This window comes from Prorops nasuta, unplaced genomic scaffold (assembly GCF_024137725.1).
Source record: "Prorops nasuta isolate Cenicafe-Biocafe unplaced genomic scaffold, Cenicafe_Pnas_1.2 PNAS00013, whole genome shotgun sequence".
Lineage (NCBI taxonomy): Eukaryota > Metazoa > Arthropoda > Insecta > Hymenoptera > Bethylidae > Prorops > Prorops nasuta.
The window spans coordinates 6,318,672-6,339,970 of NW_027116810.1; the positions used below are offsets into that span (position 1 = coordinate 6,318,672).

The window sequence follows — 21,299 nt, forward strand, 5'->3', positions numbered from 1 at the left end:
ATGTGGTTCAAGAAATTTTTCAACGCCAATTACATAGGAAAAAATCACTTTGAAAACGTGCAAGAAATTTTGACATTTTGGACGTTAATGGGTTAATAAAAGTCAAATGCGAAGCAAATTGCAAAAATGGGCTTCTTTATGACAAGGTGCCAATTTTAACGAGTCAATCGAGATTAAAAAAATTCAAATCGAATGAAGAATAACGCTGTACCACTGTCCCGCGTTCTTGAAGTGGAAATAACCAAAAGTAACCTCTCTTCAAGAACGCGGCACAATGGTACAGCGTTATTTTTCAACTAATTTGAGTGTTTTTAAGTTCGTTTGACTCGTTAGGACTGGCACATTGTCCTACAAACGCCCGATTGTTCAATTTGCTTCGCATTTGAATTTTATTAAACTAATTGTTTATTGACTTTAACTGTCGATAAAGAAGGCGTGAGGGATCCCGTTAAGCTTGAACTTGAGCTTAACGGGATCCCTCAAGCCCTCTGTAGCCAACATTACGAAACGAAAAACGAAGGAGAATTGTCCAGCGCTATTTTTCGACCGATTTCATTATTTTTGGGCTTGTTGGAATCGTTAGGACACGCCTTTTGTCATAAATAAAGACGTATTTTCCAAATAACGTAAAAAAATAAAATTGTTTAAAAATTCGCATTAATAATATTTAAACGCAAAACAAATCGAAAAATCGGGCTTCTTTATGACGAGGTGCCAGACCTAACGATTCCAACAAGCCCAAGAACATTGAAATCGGTTGAGAAATAGAGCCGTACCATTGTCCCGCGTTTCTGAGGTGGACGAAAAGCAAAAATTTTTAGGAAGGAAGCTAGGCTTCCTCCCCTCTCGCGGCTCACGCTAACGTGTTCCCCCACTCTAGCATCGAACCTTACTGCGAAGCTTTCAAGCTTTCCTCTCATATTTACGCTATTCCCCTATCTGTAGCTATACATATATAAATACTGCTAAAATAATATTGAGAACATTTCATCTTGCCGATATAATGAAATTGCTAAAAATGCAATTATCATTTTGAAATAAAATTGTAGAAAAGGAGAATTCGTAATGCTTGAAATATAAGACATACGGCGAAACGCGGGACAATGGTACAGTCGTATTTTTCAACAGAATTTGATGAGACTAGTCATAACTAAAGCCATTCTTCATGTAGATTATCCTAAAGAGCTCGCATTTTCGATAAAGCTTATAGTTTTTCAGCTATGAACGATTGAAGTTGCACGGCGCACAAATACATATTTCCTCTCTCGCTTAGATCAGCTGTTGCGCATGTTCATCTTCAATCGTTCATAGCTGAAAAACTATAAGCTTTATCGAAAATGCGAGCTCTTTAGGACAATCTACATGAAGAACGGCTTTAGTTATGACCAGTCTCATCAAATTCTGTTGAAAAATACGACTGTACCATTGTCCCGCGTTTCGCCGTATGCCCTATATTTCAAGCATTACGAAATATCCTTTTCTACAATTTTATTTCAAAATGATAATTGCATTTTTAGCAATTTCATTATATTGGCAAGATGAAATGTTCTCAACATTATTTTAGCAGTATTTATATATGTATAGCAACAGATAGGGGAATAGCGTAAATATGAGAGGAAAGCTTCGCAGTAAGGTTCGATGCTAGAGTGGGGGAACACGTTAGCGTGAGCCACGAGAGGGGAGGAAGCCTAGCTTCCTTCCTAAAAATTTTTGCTTTTCGTCCACCTCAGAAACGCGGGACAATGGTACGGCTCTATTTCTCAACCGATTTCAATGTTTTTGGGCTTGTTGGAATCGTTAGGTCTGGCACCTCGTCATAAAGAAGCCCGATTTTTCGATTTGTTTTGCGTTCAAATGTTATTAATGCGAATTTTTAAACAATTTTATTTTTTTACGTTTTTTGGAAAATACGGTTTTATTTATGACAAAAGGCGAGTCCTAACGATTCCAACAAGCCCAAAAATAATGAAATCGGTCGAAAAATAGCGCTGGACAATTCTCCTTCGTTTTTCGTTCCGTAATGTTGGCTACAGAGGGCTTGAGGGATCCCGTTAAGGTTTGTTTATGAATCCCGGCTTGGCTCATGGACCATGAATTATGTATTTTGACATATTATGTGCTGCCACTTTTCATATAGGACGTTTACGCTCATGATCCGATCCAGATCACGATCCAACCTAGCATCAGGAATGCAAAGTCGAAAAAAAAATTACTAGATGGATCAGAGGCTTACGCGTTGGCTCGATCAACGAACCGCGAACAGGAGATTCAGAGGGTTAGTGATCAGACTGAGCAGATAGATTTGGCTACCGCATTGGGGTATTACTGACATGCCAATGGCGAACGGACATTGACCTGATTGAAATGACAATATAACTATTATCCAAAATAAATTTAATTTAAAAATATATTTAAAAGATAAGCTGATATTATAGAAAGCAATTATATTTAACACGAAATAAGCTTAAGATATATTTTTGTAATTCTTTGATATGGATATTGTACAAAGTGATAGAATTAATATTGATTTTTTTCTTTAGATTTATGAAATAGAATAATGAATAGAAGTTGACAATATAGTATAGGTATATTAATGATATACATATAATAAATAATATCTGAAAATATTTGTTTTATTAATTACTATTTATATGTAACACATACCAGATCCATGTAAAAGTGTAGATTCTACTTGTTATAATAATAACTTAATTCTACATACATATATGTTTAACGTATGATAAAAAATAAATAGCATTTATAATACTTGAAACAACAGTATTAGCTTTGCTAATACTGTGTCAAATAAAAAATTACCCACTTTATACATTTTAGTAATAATTACAAATTTATTATTATTTGGAAAGCATATAAAATTTCTTTCTGAAGTCTTATTTGAGCAGTGTCTCCTCTTCACAATTGTCTTATCAAGAATAAGCATAATTAGTGGAATCAATTGTTGAAGGCATATTATACATGTAAAAGGAATACGCCTGAGGTAAAACCTTTTATGAAGACATAAATAGTACATTTTCTTATTTCTGGTAGCTCATATAGTCATATCACCTCTTCGTAAAAGGTTTTACCCCATGCGTAGTCCTTTGCATGTGTAATATGCCTTTAACAATTGGTTCCACTAACTATGCTTATTCTTGATATGGCAATTGTGAAGAGGAGACACTGCTCAAATATGACTTTAGAAAGAAATATTATAAGCTTTCCAAATAATGAAAAATTTTAAATTATTACTAAAATGTATAAAGTGGGTAATTTTTTATTTGACACATAGTATGTATTAGCAAAGTCTATACTGTCGTTTCAAGTATTATAAATGCAATTTATTTTTTTATCATACGTTTAACATATATATACAATTAAGTTATTATAAGAAGTAAAATCTACACTTTTACATGGATCTGATATGTGTTACATATAAATAGTAATTAAAAAAACAAATATTTTCAGATATTATTTAATCTATATCATTAATATACCTATGCTATATTTTGTCAACTTCTATTCATTATTCTATTTCATAAATCTAAAGAAAAAAATCAATATTAATTCTATCACTTTGTACAATACAGGGTGTAACGAAACGACCGCATTTTCTCGTAACTGGAGGTTCGGGGTGACAAACTGAGTGCACGTGTAAAATTTCGTTCGAATCGTTCAAGAGGTTTAAAAGTTATTTACATTTAAAAATCACCCTTTTTCGGTCCTTTTCGAACGACTTTGATTGCACAATGGAAAGTGAAAAAACAATTGATGAACACCCCAATTATAATGTAAAAGTTATCGATCGCACGCGATAATACTTTTGCTATTTATTCCATTAATCTGGCTATCAGATTAATTTTAAAAATAGCAAAATCGTTTTTTTCACATTTCCAATTCAATTCAGTACAATTATCATTGACTGAATTTATGGAAAGAGCGAGAAGACGCAATGAAAAGGAAAGTATCAAAAACTAAGATGTCGCGCGAACGCACTGATAATTTAATAGGAAACGCATGAGGGCATTCTCTTTCTACTAACGAAGCTAAAGAGAATGATTCAAAATCAATACATTGATGATAGAGAAAACTAAACTTACCCATTTAATGTTCTCCAAGTTCTTTTACATCGAAGTTTTCGAAAAAGCTTCAAACTGGCTCTTCGATGATTTCCAGAAAGCACACTATCACTGTTTTTGCATTTAAGCATTCGTGAATTTAAACAAATTAGGTATTAACCTACGTTTCTTCAAAACACTGGTTAATTTGACACTTTTGAACTGTTTGAAGTAGGCTGATTAAGAGTAGTCGAAACGAATTACTTATTATTTCTCCTCTCTGTGTCTCTCTCTCTCTCTCTCTTTCTCTTCAGCATACTTCAAACAGTTCAAAAGTGTCAAATTAACCGGTGTTTTGAAGAAACGTAGGTTAATATCTAAATTGCTTAAATTCGCGAGTTTTTAAATGCAAAATCAGTGATAGTGTGCTTTCTGGAAATCATCGAGGAGCCAGTTTAAAGCTTTCTTAAAAACTTTGATGTAAAAGAACTTGGAGAACATTAAATGGGTAAGTTTAGTTTTCTCTATCATCAATGTATTGATTTTGAATCATTCTCTTTAGCTTTGTTAGTAGAAAAAGAATGCCCTCATGCGTTTCCTATTAAATTATCAGTGCGTTCGCGCGACATCTTAGTTTTTGATACTTTCCTTTTCATTGCGTCTTCTCGCTCTTTCCATAAATTCAATCAATGATAATTGTACTGAATTGAATTGGAAATGTGAAAAAAAGGATTTTGCTATTTTTAAAATTAATCTGATAGCCAGATTAATGGAATAAATAGCAAAAGTATTATCGCGTGCGATCGATAACTTTTACATTCTAATTGGGGTGTTCATCAATTGTTTTTTCACTTTCCATTGTGCAATCAAAGTCGTTCGAAAAGGACCGAAAAAGGGTGATTTTTAAATGTAAATAACTTTTAAACCCCTTGAACGATTCGAACGAAATTTTACACGTGCACTCAGTTTGTCACAACGAACCTCCAGTTACGAGAAAATGCGGTCGTTTCGTTACACCCTGTATCCATATCAAAGAATTTTCAAAAATATGCCTTAAGTTTATGTCATTTTAAATTAATTGCTTTCTATAATATCAGCTTATCTTTTTTATATATTTTTAAATTAAAATTATTTTGGATAATAGTTATTGTCACTTTAATTACGTCAATGCCGTTCGCTGTTGGTATGTACGTCAGTAATACCCCAATGCGGTAGCCAAATCTGTCTGATCTGTCTGATCACCAACCCTCTGAATCTCCTGATCGGATCGGATAGAGCTCACGCGGAAGCCTCTGATCCATCTGGTTATTTTTTTTCGATGTTGCATTCCTGCGGTTAGGTTGGATCGTGATCTGGATTGGATCACGAACGTAAACGTCCACAGTAATAACGGAAGTAACGGAACGCGCCCGTAGTCGATCTCTCTCTTCTCGTAAAGTGGAAAGCAGCATTCCCAAAAAAAAAAAATAAACATGAAAAAGGTCAATTTAAGTTGGCAGCTCTGCGAAGTAGCTACGCTGCAAGTTCTGCTTGCTGATTACGGCTGACTTGTACGATTAAGTAGTAAAAGCAATGTTTATGTAAACACAAATTTTGGCAGGTCAGCTGGATGGTTATGTTCAAATCTGTTTCAGATAAGTAAAAATTAATCTTCATGTATAAAATGCATTGGAACGCGATGCTTTGTGAATAATATCATTTGTTACAGATACTTTGGTTAAATTTGGATGGTGCGCAAAAACAATTTCAAGAGTACATGCAAAGAAAAATTTATTGGCAAGCAGATTAGGTACTTGTTAGCAAACACATAATGGCTGAGATGATAAATCATCAGATTTAAGGATTGCGATCGATATACCAGAGATATATTTACCCTCATCTATTAAGTTACCACCAGTTGAGTGTATCCTCCGCTCTGTTGACCTGTAAAGATGCAGAAACATCAATGTACATATCACATTATTTAGACTCAGGTAATCTTCAAAAATTTGGTGAAAAGAGACTCAGTAAGTGTTTTTATAAAATGTTTTCTGCAGCCTTGAAATTTTTTATGATTCAGGTAATATTGAATTATGCTATTATGCAGATAATTCATAACTGCAAAAAGGAATGGTAGACACGTAATTGAATACAAGTGAACTCAATGATGATATTGGTACATTAAATTCTCTTCAGGTGACTTCAAACTAGCAGCAGTCTTAAGAGATACGGCTGTTATGGTTTGTGATGTTGATCCAACAAACCACCTTTATCAAACTGCTGCAATTCAAAATGTCTTTTTGTTTTTGGCTTAATGTCATATTTGTTTCTTTAACATGGGAAACACAGAAACCTTTTAGCCCTTGCAGCTTGAAATTACAAAATGAATTCATTTGATAGTTGGCGCTTCAAAAAGTGTCCTTGACCCATTATATGGAAAATATGGATGGCTGTGTCTCCTATTCCTAGGAAGAAGTATGCGTAAAGTGTCTAGGATGTAAAAACGATTGAAAAACGGTTTTAACTGCATATTCTCATCACAAAACTGAGTATACCCTTGAATTTGAACATCATTTGAGAATATAACCACTCTATTCCTAAAAATTATTTTTGTTGACAAATCATTCAATTTCCATTGATTTTTCAGATTGTAAGAATATCAATGATTAATGTCATTTATAATTCACAAAGCTATTGAACTGGTTTTATTAAATGTAGCAATTCAAGGCAGTGACCTAAGGGACTTGCAAAAGTAATACGTAATAAGATTTCGAGATGTGACTTAAGGACTCTTCGCAATTTATTGCTGCTTTGGGGGCATCAACCAATATTTCGTCACTACTGGTAGCAAAGGTATAGCTCATGTTTTGGGAATGTTTTAAATATTAATATAGATCCATGAATTTTTTTACATTCTTTATGCCTTCTTTATTAAATATTTCATGTTTTTTAGGTAATAATGTTTATGTGTTGCTTATTAAAAAGTGGACTACCAGCACAGCATTTTTAAGAGGACACAGGAGAAATATAAATTGTTTTACGTGGAATCTTGGGTATCGTCAAACGACGGCAGCAGTATTGGATGATGAAACAATTAAAATATGCTAAATGACTACGATAATTTAATTTAAAAAGAGTTCATTAGGATATTTGCTATGATAATCCTGGTACTGACAAATACGGAATATAATTATCAAAATATAGCTGTTACACTAGCATTACGAGTCCCATAAGGTTTTGAATGCGGTAAAATAATAATAATGTGAAATTAAGTTAGATACACACAAAGAGACTTTTGTACAGGATATCCGAAGCCTCTTGTACTTGTGACTATAATGATAAATTGAGATTTCTGAAAAACAAATATTTTATTATAAAATCAATATCGGAGTAGCTCTTAGCTTTTCTACATTCATTGAGTCTAATATTTATACTTGGAGAAAAGGATTAATCAAGTTATATAAAGAAATGGATTTAACAATTTCTTAAAATTTATATGCTTTATTAATGTTTACATATATATTATAGGACTTATACATGGAAACACGTTAATAAATTTATAAATGGATACCCCTTCATTTTCTTTTACGTATAGCACGTACAGCCTTACCGAGATTTTTTTTTTATTAATCTGGAAAAAAAAGTATTTTATTCTATCATAAAATTAGTTTGTAATGATGAAATATTGATTGATGCCCCCAAAGCAGCAATAAATTGCGAAGGGTCCTTAAGTCACATCTCGAAATCTTATTACGTATTACTTTTGCAAGTCCCTTAGGTCACTGCCTTGAATTGCTACATTTAATAAAACCAGTTCAATAGCTTTGTGAATTATAAATGACATTAATCATTGATATTCTTACAATCTGAAAAATCAATGGAAATTGAATGATTTGTCAACAAAAATAATTTTTAGGAATAGTGGTTATATTCTCAAATGATGTTCAAATTCAAGGGTATACTCAGTTTTGTGATGAGAATATGCAGTTAAAACCGTTTTTCAATCGTTTTTACATCCTAGACACTTTACGCATACTTCTTCCTAGGAATAGGAGACACTGCCATCCATATTTTCCATATAATGGGTCAAGGACACTTTTTGAAGCGCCAACTATCAAATGACTTCATTTTGTAATTTCAAGCTGCAAGGGCTAAACGGTTTCTGTGTTTCCCATGTTAAAGAAACAAATATGACATTAAGCCAAAAACAAAAAGACATTTTGAATTGCAGCAGTTTGATAAAGGTGGTTTGTTGGATCAACATCACAAACCATAACAGCCGTATCTCTTAAGACTGCTGCTAATTTGAAGTCACCTGAAGAGAATTTAATGTACCAATATCATCATTGAGTTCACTTGTATTCAATGACGTGTCTACCATTCCTTTTTGCAGTTATGAATTATCTGCATAATAGCATAATTCAATATTACCTGAATCATAAAAAATTTCAAGGCTGCAGAAAACATTTTATAAAAACACTTACTGAGTCTCTTTTCACCAAATTTTTGAAGATTACCTGAGTCTAAATAATGTGATATGTACATTGATGTTTCTGCATCTTTACAGATCAGCAGAGCGGAGGATACACTCAACTGGTGGTAACTTAATAAATGAGGGTAAATACTTCTCTGGTATATCCATCGCAATCCTTAAAACTGATGATTTGTCATCTCAGCCATTATGTGTTTGCTAACAAGTACCTAATCTGCTTGCCAATAAAATTTTCTTTGCATGTACTCTTGAAATTGACTTTTCGCACCAACCAAATTTAACTAAAGTATCTGTAACAAATGATATAATTCACAAAGCATCGTGTTCCAATGCATTTTATACATAAAGATTAAATTTTACTTATCTGAAACAGATTTGAACATAACCATCCAGTTGACCTGCCAAAATCTGTGTTTACATAAACATTGCTTTTACTACTTAATCGTACAAGACAGTACAAGTCAACCGTAATCAGCAAGCAGAACTTACAGCGTAGCTACTTCGCAGAGCTGCCAACTCAAATTGACCTTTTTCATGTTTATTTTTTTTTTGTTGGGAATGCTGCTTTCCACTTTACAACGGGCCTGAACATTGAGTTTCTCTTTTCCAACTTGTGTTGCACGCTGCAGAAGGTTTGTGTGATTTTAAATCAAACGATATTTATGTAATCGAACCAAAGGAGTTATTTTCGTCTTAGCTTATATTATTTAAACTTCAACTTTATTTATTTTTAACAATATTTATTCAAAATAATTGAATAATAATGTATTATTATCATGCATGTATAACCTTACTATATTGAACTTTTGCAGAATGGCACCAAAGTACGAATTAGCTGTTGGTCTTCAGAAGGGACATAAAACAACAAAAATTCGTGTTTCCTCTAACAAAATTAAGTTACAAAAAAAAGTTGCTCTTCGGCCATCAAGGTTAAAGGGGGTAAGTAATTAGAATATAAGATTAAAGGTTTGGTAAATTTGAATAGGTAAAATTAAGGTTAAACCATACATATTTAAATATTAATTTTAGAAAAGAATAATATCGAATGAAAGTATATATTAAGGTCTTAAATTCCTAAAATGTGTGTGTATGTGTGTAGTTTTTCTTATTTGTATTTTTATAAATTAAGATATGAATTACTGGTTTTTACAGTAAATCTTATGGTGACTGTTCCACTGGACTTTCTACCTTACTAATTAGTCACTATAACCATGAAATAAACAAATTTGTATAATTGAACAATTATTAATGTAGTATTTAAAACAGCTAAATAGTAAAAGGATATAAAATATTTGGCTACTGCATTTGCACTTGCAATATGATTGTATTGAAAGTATTCTTTGTTTCACAGGGTCTTGAATAACATTTTTAACTTTTAGTTGACTATAATTTTTGTTCTTATTTTTATTAAGTATGTACACTTTATAAATTAATTGCTTGAAATTTTGTAAGATATGTTAAACATACTTAAAAGTTCATTTTTTAATAGATACCAGATCAGTTGGATGAATATTATTTATTTCAGTATTAGTTTTTGTATTTAATTTAAAAAAATTCATATGGTAAATTTGTTAATTATACTTTTAAAATTAAAAAACTGAATTTAAATCAATGAAAATAGCAAAACATTTTATTGAGAAAAAGTGCTGGTAAAAAAAGAATAGAAGTAACAGAGTTACATGATGTGCTTATATATGAGTAAAATATTTTAACGTCTATTGCTTTTAATTGATCTTTAATATTCTGTTATTCATTATTCAAGTGTATTAAGGAGTATCATGCTTTTTTGAGTAATAAGTATGGCAGACTAATATGTTATAAGTCCAACACAACAATTATCTTGAAATTTTTTGATAAGGAAAATATTTTAATTATAAACAATCTTCTTATTTCAGAAACAAACAAAACATAGTAGGTTTGTACGAGATCTGATCCGTGAAGTTACAGGACACGCACCATATGAGAAACGTGCTATGGAGCTGTTAAAGGTTTCTAAGGATAAGCGTGCATTGAAATTTTTGAAGAGACGTGTAAGTATCATTGGCATTTTTCCATCTCAAAAAAATTATATAAAAAAGTTCAAACATCGCATCATTATATCTGATTATAATAAGGGTAATCATTATTAATTGATAAAAGATTATTGTATAAAGTATAGAATTTACGACTTCCTAGTGGTAGACCTAAAAGATTTGTTAGCATAAATTTAAAAAATATTAATTTTTAATGTAAGACCTAATTGAATGCAAGCAGAAATGGGGTTTTAATAGCTCCTGTGTAAAAAATTGGTGTTTGCCTAGTTAATTAGGTAACATTTTGTAATGTTACGTGCCTTTGATTTTAGATGTGAAATTCCCTCTCAATATATCATTATTATGATGTTTATATTTAAATTGTTTTTTCTTAAATACTCTCACAAGTAAACCAATTGATTATTACTAAGCTGCATTCAGTTTATTAGTTTTGAATTTGTCTTGTTAAGAAAATATTTTTATTTTACATTTGTGTGAATGCTTTCATATAAGTGCCAAAAGTAAGTTAATATATTTTGTATAGTGTTTCATTTAACTCACCCTAGATTGATGATATAAAAATTGATTAATCTTCATAAATAAAAGAGATGTTAAGTTATGTCATACAACTTTTCAAAAAACAATTTTTGTTTAGACCCAAAAATGTCATACAAAAAGTTAATATCTTTTACAGTTATTAACCCTTTATGGACGAGGGGTGACTCTTATTAGCCATTTATTGAGGAATAATAAGTTTTGTTGTCCACAAAGGGTTAAAATAAATGAATTTTTAAGTCCATGTTCTGAGGTGCGTTGAGTGAAACATCCAGTATAGATAACAGTAAAGACAAGTAAGATATAAATTCTCATCTGCATTGTCAAACAAACAAAAAAGTTTAATTACTAATTTGCAGAATGAAGAAGAGATGAACAATACATATACATGCAAATAGAGACTGATCATAAATATTTTCTTATAACTTTTTGTTTTTACAGATTCAGTTTTTCTAATTATCATTGGTAATATGTATTTTAGTCGTTTCAAGTTAAAATAATAATGTATTCATTTTAATGCCATTATCATCAGTTTTGCTACTAAGGATGTTTACTTTTTAAATTTGTATAATTAAATTAGAAGGATAATCTGTATAACTCTTTGTTAAAACAGATTTAAGACAAAGTTTTTATGTTACAGCTTGGCACACATATTCGTGCTAAAAGGAAGCGTGAGGAGCTTGGAAACATTTTGGTTCAAATGCGAAAGGCAGCAGCTCATCATTAAATTCTGTTTAACCTTTTTGTAATATAAAAAATGAAAACAATAAATAATTAAACATTACACTTTTATGTGGTCATTTTAGTTTTACAATTCAAGTATGATGATAAATACAAAAATAAAGTAAAGAAAGTAACAGCAATTTCAAAACCGATATATTTGGAACAATACATGTGTTAAATATATATTTAAAATTATTTTGAGTCATTTAGGGCCGGTGTCAGCACGGAAAAAACGGGTCGCTCCTGTGACCAGTGTCGCGCTCACAGCGCCACTGTTTGCCGCTTTACGCCGCCGGGCGGCGCGTCGACAGCGAACGCAACGAGTATGTGCGTGCAGCTCTCGGGTGTCTCCGCACTCTCCGCCGAAAAGTCAGACTTAAGTAGGGGTACCACCCTACAAAAAAGTTACCAGGCTATACAGGGTCTTTTCGGTAGATTGGATTTTGTCCTAAATTTCCCTAGGGCAAATGGTGCAAGATGCATGGTCATCTACTAAAAGATGAATGTGGTGCGCATCTTTGATTGTGGCTCCACTAGTGAGTAAGATTTAAACTTTAAGTAGTAAACAAACAAGACAGCGTAAAAGAAATATAACAGGCTAACCGGTGGCTGTCAAAAATTTGATTTATTTAACGAGATGAGAAATTGGATAAAATACAAATATGTAAACGAAAAGGATTAAAATAATAATAAGAGGAAAGTTAAAAGTCTTCAATTATTTATTTTAATATAAAATAAGCTGAATAAAACGTTAAAATATGTGTTTCATTGTTTCTATAACTAAATACGAATTAAATGGGTCAATAATTAATAATATATAAAATATATTTGTTTAACAATTCTGTAAATTTATAATTACGGTACCAGGAACTTTTCCTTTTTCTATTCTGGAGCAATCTATTTGTTTATAATCTACAAAAAAATATTTGTTTATATCAATATATATATATATAGTATGAAATGATGTGTTCGATTATATAAATAAAATTTTGGTTAGAAATATCTTAAAAAACTACTTAGTTGTTCAAGCCAACTGAACTTCTGTTTTTTGTTTGAATTCTTAACAAAATAAGAATTCAGTAGCGTAATCGATTGCATATCATCTCTAATAATGTAGATTGAAATATAATGTTTGAATGTGTTAAAGAGAATATATTATAATGTATATTTATAACTACCATTAAATTTCCATAATTTCCTAATAATATTCATAAAATTTATGTTCTTGTAAATAGTTAAATTTATGAAATCTATCACTTCATCCCTTGCTTCTTTTGACTGCAATAATTCATATTGAAATTTAAATTCTTTAATCCATTTGTTGTATATTTTAACGTTCTTTCTTATATTAATTTTGGATTTTTTAAGTCCAGTATCCAGTTGTTTATAGCAGATATCGTATTCTTTTGTAACATCTATAAGTTTATCTACAAGATGTGTAAAATGCATATATCATCGTATTTACTAAAAATAAAATGCTTAGATGAAACGAATATTTTATAAATACATGCCAACAAATTTATAGAAAGATGGATGCAGTCCCATTTTCCGCTTAAGATATTTGTTAAACCATTCTTGGTCATTATTAGTACGAGAATCCATATTGTATACGCTGAGAATATCAGCATCAACTCGTTTAATCCAGAAATTCTGTACATATTTTAACAATGGTTTTAATATTTTATACAATTCAATGTCTCTTTTTATGTCATTTTTAATTAAGAAAAATCCATCTTTCAAAATGTTTGCGGGCAATAAGGGTATATTATAAATTTTCCTTAATGCCACTTTAATTTTAATATTTCGTGTCCCCGTTAATTTATACGTCTTTGCTTTTTTAATAATATTCTAGAAATTAAAGATGCAAAGTAAAAATTATGAATTTCACATCATAAGAATATATATTAACGTATGTTCCTCACGTGAATGTAATGAAAATAGCAGCCTTTTATAACTGTTTCTGGAAATATAGTTTTCACTGAATTTTGAATGGCCTTTTCGAAATCGCAATGAACATATACAGGATTCATTTTATTCAATATTTTAAATTTCACAAAATTTAAAACACCTCTATAGGCACTTTCAGTTTTCTTATTCATAAGAATCCATACTATTGGAAAGCTCTGCAAACACATATAATGAAAAGCGTATAATTAAAGTTTAATATACACAATATTTATTAGAAATAAAGAATTTGGCAAATTACACTTTTTCAAATTTTTTCGCCATTATTATAAAAAGTTGGTATATGCCTATTACTTTTGGCGTTACATCAAAAGTGCCGTCTACTGATATGGTTTGAGCATCTCGCAAACATTTCACCATTTTTTTGTTATAGAAAATGAAAGAAATATTTTTATCTTCCTTATATATATAATGTTCTATTTTGTCCTTACGATTTCCTACTTTAAATTGCATAAATTTTGTTGATGAATTGAGAGTTGCTTCTAATAGTTTTATATTTTTAGGAGATTTTGGATATTTCTTTTTTTTCCACTTATTTAATGTATAATTAATTTTTTTGAATGGTATACTTTCAGCTCCAAATGGACAACTAAAAATCAAAATATTTATATTATTATTTAAAATTATATAAATAAATTATAATAAGTTATAAAGAAGATGTAATATAATTTTAATTTATTATCAAGAATTGATTACCTTTTTGCTGCATGATCGTATGCTTCTTTTGAAGTACAGGGGGTATTTGTAATTACTTCAAAAGCCAAATTGCGAAACTTGCACTGTTCTTTGTATAGAAGATCCTTTTTTTCACAGGTATGATTGGTCATTTTTTCAAATTTGTCATTTTTTATTTTTGCACTTCTTATACAATTATTATTACTGCATCGTAAATATCTGACAATATAAAATATTATGAACGTATATAAAAAGTTGTAATTAATATACTGCGTGGTTATCATATAAATATAATTAAGAATTCCAAAAATGTTATAGAAATTGTTTGCAAGAAAAGTAGAAGGCTTTGAAACATTGAATACGACGAAAATATAAGTAGCTTTTTCTAATATTAAGCGGAGGCTTCTATTATTGTTAAAAATAAAGACCTTTCTCCAATTGAGGAAGTAGTAGAAAAATTACATTTCCTTCATTAATCACGGTTCTTCCGCTTCTTTTTTTTATATGGTATTAAAGTAATAGAGATCTCATGAATATTTGCATTATATTTTAATATTTTTATAAGCAGATTTATGTGTTATCAAAAACATATTAAGCGATGCCTATTTCTTTTCGACAATATTATTGGCCCTTATAATTTTCATTTGACAAACATATTTTTTAAAAAAACTTAACATCATGAACTCTCCCTAATAAGAAAACACTGAAAATGCATCCTAGATAGCATATTTTTAGATTATATATCTCTCTATCCTTTTCTTTTTATGTTGCCGTGAGAATAGAAAGAGGTTATAAATAATGCTTATAATATTTCGAAAAACTTGAACGCTCACAAATTTAAAAACATACTCATTGATGGCTCGAAATGGTATTAAGATTTTATAAATAATTAAATGAGAAAGGCTAAACGCAACATCGGAATTTAGTTATGATAAATTTATAGATGCCAAAAACTGATACAATATAAAACTACAAACGTATTGCCTTCTTAACACAGCAGTATATATAATATAGAACTATAAATAGTTGTCATAATATGTATATATACAGGGTGTAACGAAACGACCGCCTTTTCTCGTAACTGGAGGTTCGGGGTGACCATCCAAATGCACTTGTAAAATTTTGTTCGAATCGTTCAAGGGGTTTAAAAGTTCTTTCTATTTAAAAATCACCCTTTTTCAGTCCTTTTCGAACGACTTTAACTGCATAATGGAAAGTGGAGAAAGTGAAAAACAATTGATGAGCAGCCAGCTAGAATGTAAAAATTATCGATCGCGTGCGATAATACTTTTGCTATTTATTTCTTTAATCTGGCTATTAGATTAATTTTAAAAATAACAAAATCCTTTACATTACAATTTCAATTCAATTCAGTACAAGCATCATTGACTGATTTGATGGAAAGAGCGAGTTGACGCAATGTAAAGGAAAGTATCAAAAGCTAAGATATCGCGCGAGCGCAATGATAACTTAATAGACAATGCATGAGGGCATTCTCTTTCTACTAACGAAGCTAAAGTGAATGATTCAAAATCAATACATTGATGAAGGAGAAAACTAAACTCACCCATTAAATGTTCTGCAAGTTCCTTTAAATCGAAGTTTTTGATAAAGCTTCAAACTGGCTAGTAGAGTAGCTAGGATGGTTCTGGGACCGCGTGGCGAGGGGGTCGGGGTCCCGCGGGGGCAAGGGAAGTAGGGGAATTGCCCCCTCTCCTCGTGCGCGGTTGTGCGCATGCGCATCGTCCTCCCCCGACGTTAAACTCGTAGGGTACACACGTGACCTCCCCCCCTCTAATGTTAAGCAGTGGACGCCTGAGAGAGAGAGAGAGAGAGAGAGAGAGAGAGATTCCAGCAGAATAAACTCGTAGGGTACACACGTGGTCCCCCTTACGTTTATCCGTACAAGAGAGAGAGAGCCCCCCATCCCCCTTACGTTAAGCCATACAAGAGAGAGAGAGTAGTGCGATGATGCGACCTCCCCCCTCTTACGTTAAGCAGTGTACGTCTAAGAGAGAGAGAGAGAGAGAGAGAGAGAGATTCCATCTTTGTTCCTCTGTAGCTGATTCTTTGCAATATTTCTAGTACGGGATACAGTGGATTGGTGGAGAGGTAATGTAATAGAAAAAAAAACATAAATTTAAGGGAAAAAGCCTTTCGGCATAAAAAACCCTCTTTATTGAAATACATATGAAATATATATATATATATATATAGGTACCGCAATAAAAACAGCAACAGCATCTATAATTAAAAAGAAAAATTATTTATATTTATTATTAATATTTATTATTATTATTTTTTTGTATTAACTCTTACCGATTTGGTGGGGACTGCCTGTCACACACACACAACCTAGCAGCTCACATAGGCTACATATTAGGTAAACGTAATATTAATTGCAGCCTACGCGAGACTGCAGGTTGCTCCGCTGCAGACTGCTCCGCTGCAGGCTGCTCCGCTGCATGCAGCATCCGCAGGGCTATGGGCAGCGAATGTGGCCGCCGCAGTGGCTGCTGCTGTTCGGGTATCGTGCGATACCCTCTTCGCACTGACTGCTGCTGCCTCACAATTGGCCTCACTATTGCCACTGGTTTGGAGGAATGTTTTAGATCCTCCAGCGTCACTTTCTTGTCCGGTAAACTAACTTTCCTTGTGGAACTCATGATGGTTCACTGAAGACTGATTTGAAGAATGCTCTCCTCTACGTGTTCAAATTTTCTCTCTCTCTCTCTCTCTATACTCCAGATGAAGTTTATACATCTTTAACAATACATATTAGCCTTCTCTCCACTTCAGATCAAGTTTACATATTAGCCTTCTCTCCACTTCAGATCAAGTTTACATCTCATTGTCAATGCGGAGAGAAGTTTATATTCAATTATCAATACGTATTAGGTTTCGCGATCGACTTCTTTTAAGGCGAATAGTCCATCGTCGTAGATACTTATCATCCGCTCTGTAATAAGAGCGGAGCCTACGTGACCTTACCTAAAGAGAAGTGGTTGGGACGTATTTGAAACACTTGAAAAGATTTAGGAGCAGTGTTCAAGGGTTCTATTGGTGTGAAAATGGCTCTCAAGGCAATATAACTGGAAAATGGTTGCTGGCTTGCGAGTACCGTTATTTTTTTAAAAAAAGAAAAAACCTTATGGATAAAGAATTTTTAAAATGTAAATATTTTTCTTAATAAAAATTTTATAGGTATTTGAGCGATATAATTCCCATTTTGTTATTATTCAATAAAAAGGGAAATTGTTATGGATTGATGGAGAGGTAATTAAATAAAAAAAAAAAAAAAAAAAAATTGAAGGGAAAAAGCCTTTCGGCATAAAAAACCCTCTTTATTGAAATACATTATTGACTGATGATATATATATGTATTTGCTTGCTTCCACCGTGACGAAGTAAGTTGTACCTCAGGCTCGTAACTTGTGTTCCCCCGTGACGAAAGTCTCAGATTGCGCAGCCTCCAAAATTTCTCTCTTCAAAAACATATTTGAATTAGTGTTGTTCTTCGTTTTCCTCCTCCTCATCTTCCTCCTCCTGCTCTTGCTCCGCTTGCTCTAGCCCTTCTTGTATTCGATTTCTGGGCTCCACTAGTTTTTCAACAATTACTATCAAATCTTCTTCCTCTTGCACTGCTTCCTCCATTTCACCCATTATCTCCACAAGTTCTTCAACCAAGGCGCTAAATTCAGGAATATCCTCCGGATTCCTCAACAAATCTTCGTCCTCTTCCTCTATTTGTTCCTCCATTTCACTTATTATCCCCACAAGCACTTCAATCAAGGCATCAAAATCAGGATTATCCTTAAAAATGTCTCGTTTTTTAGATGTATCACGGAACATTGTCACTGTCGTTGCTAGCGTTAAAATGATCTCAAGATTTTTCGTCACTAGTCGCTCAGATGCAAAACGATCTCCCAATGAAATATGAACTGACCGATTACGCACGTACATTTTAGTTAGTCAGATACCTTTCTTTATCAATACATATTAGTTAACTCTTTATCAAAACATATTAGCCTCCTATCCGAGAAGCGGAACGCAGTCAAAGAGAATTTCAATAGAGACCTGATACGACGAACGTTAATAATAATAATAATAATAGAAGGAGAAGGAGAAATAGAATTTTGAGGTTGTGAAATGAACGATATTTTTTTTGTTTTTTTAATTAAAATTTATAAATATATTTTTAATAACATACATAAAAAAAAGTTATAATTGAATTTAATAATAAAATATTATAAAAATGAAGTGGTAGTGAGAGTAGCAGTAGTAGGAGCGGTATCATCTACGAGAAAAAAAAATTAGGAAAAATTATACTACTTATCCAAGCACTTGATAAATTTTTTTTTTTCATCGATTCTTACCGATTGTTGGAGGTTTCCGTAAATGAATTCGACAGTAGCTGGAGAACGTCATTATCCTCGTCGAACCGTATTATATTTTCTGGAGAAATTTCTTGCTCCCAAATTTCTGGCTCCCACTCCATTTCACTACTATAATCTAATAGATTAGCCTCATCATCATCATCATCATCATCATCATCAATATTTGATGTTGATTTTTGCCGCTGAAGCTTCTTCCTCAACATTCTGACAATCGCGGTCAACGCGTTGTTATTCACTTCACCCCAATCTCCTTCCAAATCTACTTCTTCTTCTTCCTCCACAAATTCATCCATATTCTGAATGTTTTCAATATTTTGTTCAATATTTTGTTCAGTAGTTAATCTGTACAATTTAATTGCACCCATTTTTTTTTTTTTTTTTTTTTTTTTTTTTTCTTGTTGAAACTATCACGTCAAGCAAACTCGGTAGACTGAGAATGGTAGAGATGTAAGCTCAATACGAAATGTATAATTATTATTATTTTCTCTATCAATACGTATTAGATTTCTCCACTTCACAATAGCTATTAACAGCCTCCTCCTCTTCTACTACCTCGTCCATACTTTGGATGATAACGTTTTTCACGTGAATTCAAGGTTGAGGAGCAGGGGTTTGCTAGTTGAACAATCGTTGTAGTTTTTTAAATAAAATTAATATATATTTTTAATAATATTTCTACAATAATTTTTAAACTATTCTATAAAAATTTAATAATAAAAGAAAAAGAAATTTGGTGATTCATCTTCCTTCTTAGTCTGCTTTGACACATTATCTTTTTCCTCCTCCTCTATTTTTTTCTCCTCTTCCTTCTTCATCTCCTTTGACTCAATATCTTCCCCGGTCTGTTTCTCTTCGTCTTTCTTCACTTTAATTTAAAAATACAAACAGGTAATAATTATGAAAAGGTAAAAAAGATAAAGTTAATACTTACATTCTTCCTCCTCTATTTTTTTCTCCTCTTTATCTTCTTCTTCCTTCTTCGTCTGCTTCGACTCAATATCTTTTTCCTCCTCCTCCTCTATTTTTTTCTCCTCTTTATCTTCTTCCTTCTTCGTCTCCTTTGACTCAATATCTTTTTCCTCAGTCTCTTCGTCTTTCTTCACTTTATTTTTTTCTTCTTCCTTCTTCATCTCCTTTGACTCAATATCTTCCCCGGTCTCTTCGTCTTTCTTCACTTTAATTTAAAAATACAAACAGGTAATAATTATGAAAAGGTAAAAAAGATAAAGTTAATACTTACATTCTTCCTCCTCCTCTATTTTTTTCTCCTCTTTATCTTCTTCTTCTTCCTTCTTCGTCTGCTTCGACTCAATATCTTTTTCCTCCTCCTCTATTTTTTTCTCCTCTTTATCTTCTTCCTTCTTCGTCTCCTTTGACTCAATATCTTTTCCCTCAGTCTCTTCGTCTTTCTTCACTTTATTTTTTGAAGAAAAAAAAATACAAACAAATAATAAATATAAAAATATTAAATAAATAAATACTTACAGTTTTTATGCAAATAATGGTGCAGTTTCCGTTCATACTCTTCGAAGTAACGATTGAAGAAATCGTTAATTCGATTGACGTATTCCTCTGTCAATTCTCTGGGAAGAGTGGGTGAAAGAGGAACAATATCCTCTTGAATCATGATTAATTTACACTTTTCGCAGCTCATTTTTTCTTACTGTCACCGACGATGTTGTAACATTGAATGAGGCTGCGAGGACTTGTTTTCCCCTCTTTATTCCTCCGATGAATTTTAAAGAGTCACATTTTTGATTGTATCCACTTGGCAAAAACTGACACCTCCTCGTACGGGCAGTGGATACGTTCATTGTTCAAGTTCTTCTCTCGAACGTGTAAATTGCACGGTGTTTTTTCAAAATCATATAATTCAATTAAATCCTTAAACTTAGGGCAACCATACACTTCTAAATTAATATTATCCACATTCATCCTATTCAATAGATTTTTTTCAATGTTCCCTCCCTTGTAGGCTACTACGGGATTCTCGCACGTTAGGCAACCTCTAATAAAATCTTCCACATCCTCCTGCTCGTATTTCTCGAATCCCGTATCACTGTATTTTATACCATGCACCATATTTAGCAAAAACCACACAGTTTTTTTGTCTTTTTCACTAAGGTTTTTCATACTGTCACGCAAACGAAAAGATGCGTAAGAAATTTGATTACTTTTTAAATCAATTATAGCTATATCTTTATATTTAAGTTCTTTTTTATAAACTAAGAAACCTTCTATATCCATTATGTGAGTTATTCTATGCATTGTTGCGCTATTCTCGACGAAGATAAAAACTGAAATGAAGCATCTCCGAAGAAATATCTCCGTAGAGAGAGAAAGATTTTTTAAAAATATAAAGTTACATTCGATAAGGAGTCCATTGTTTCTTAATCTCTGGAAGATATTTTTTTTTTTCCGAAGAAACTAACAATGGGAAAAAAAT

At 32.0% G+C, this 21,299-nt stretch overlaps 3 protein-coding genes across 3 annotated transcripts; 1 reads left to right on the top strand and 2 right to left on the bottom strand.

Moving 5' to 3' along the window:
- Window positions 1-9,079: 9,079 nt before the first annotated feature.
- On the top strand, window positions 9,080-11,877 carry RpL36 (ribosomal protein L36). Its single transcript, XM_066734580.1, has 4 exons — window positions 9,080-9,158; window positions 9,339-9,465; window positions 10,422-10,556; window positions 11,734-11,877. Exons 2-4 carry the CDS (start codon window positions 9,340-9,342, stop codon window positions 11,818-11,820), a joined length of 348 nt encoding a protein of 115 aa, XP_066590677.1. The 5' UTR covers window positions 9,080-9,158; window position 9,339; the 3' UTR covers window positions 11,821-11,877.
- Window positions 11,878-13,720: 1,843 nt separating this feature from the next.
- On the bottom strand, window positions 13,721-14,608 carry LOC136778153 (uncharacterized). The gene is made up of 3 exons (XM_066734767.1): window positions 14,478-14,608; window positions 14,076-14,370; window positions 13,721-13,939 (listed from the first exon to the last, which is right to left on the bottom strand). The coding sequence occupies exons 1-3, from the start codon at window positions 14,606-14,608 to the stop codon at window positions 13,721-13,723; spliced, it is 645 nt and encodes a 214-aa protein (XP_066590864.1).
- Window positions 14,609-17,960: 3,352 nt separating this feature from the next.
- LOC136778154 (uncharacterized) lies at window positions 17,961-19,056 on the bottom strand. Its single transcript, XM_066734768.1, has 2 exons — window positions 18,880-19,056; window positions 17,961-18,269 (listed from the first exon to the last, which is right to left on the bottom strand). Exons 1-2 carry the CDS (start codon window positions 19,054-19,056, stop codon window positions 17,961-17,963), a joined length of 486 nt encoding a protein of 161 aa, XP_066590865.1.
- Between the last annotated feature and the right edge of the window lie 2,243 nt (window positions 19,057-21,299).

Coding starts and splice junctions, on each gene's coding strand:
- RpL36 (XM_066734580.1), top strand. CDS start 9,340: ATGGCACCAAAGTACGAATTAGCTGTTGGTCTTCAGAAGGGACATAAA. Junction 9,466..10,421: donor GGCCATCAAGGTTAAAGGGG/GTAAGTAATTAG, acceptor TTCTTATTTCAG/AAACAAACAAAACATAGTAG. Junction 10,557..11,733: donor TGAAATTTTTGAAGAGACGT/GTAAGTATCATT, acceptor TTTATGTTACAG/CTTGGCACACATATTCGTGC.
- LOC136778153 (XM_066734767.1), bottom strand. CDS start 14,608: ATGACCAATCATACCTGTGAAAAAAAGGATCTTCTATACAAAGAACAG. Junction 14,371..14,477: donor TACGATCATGCAGCAAAAAG/GTAATCAATTCT, acceptor TTTGATTTTTAG/TTGTCCATTTGGAGCTGAAA. Junction 13,940..14,075: donor CTTTTGATGTAACGCCAAAA/GTAATAGGCATA, acceptor ATGTGTTTGCAG/AGCTTTCCAATAGTATGGAT.
- LOC136778154 (XM_066734768.1), bottom strand. CDS start 19,056: ATGTTGAGGAAGAAGCTTCAGCGGCAAAAATCAACATCAAATATTGAT. Junction 18,270..18,879: donor GGTTCGACGAGGATAATGAC/GTTCTCCAGCTA, acceptor GACATTTTTAAG/GATAATCCTGATTTTGATGC.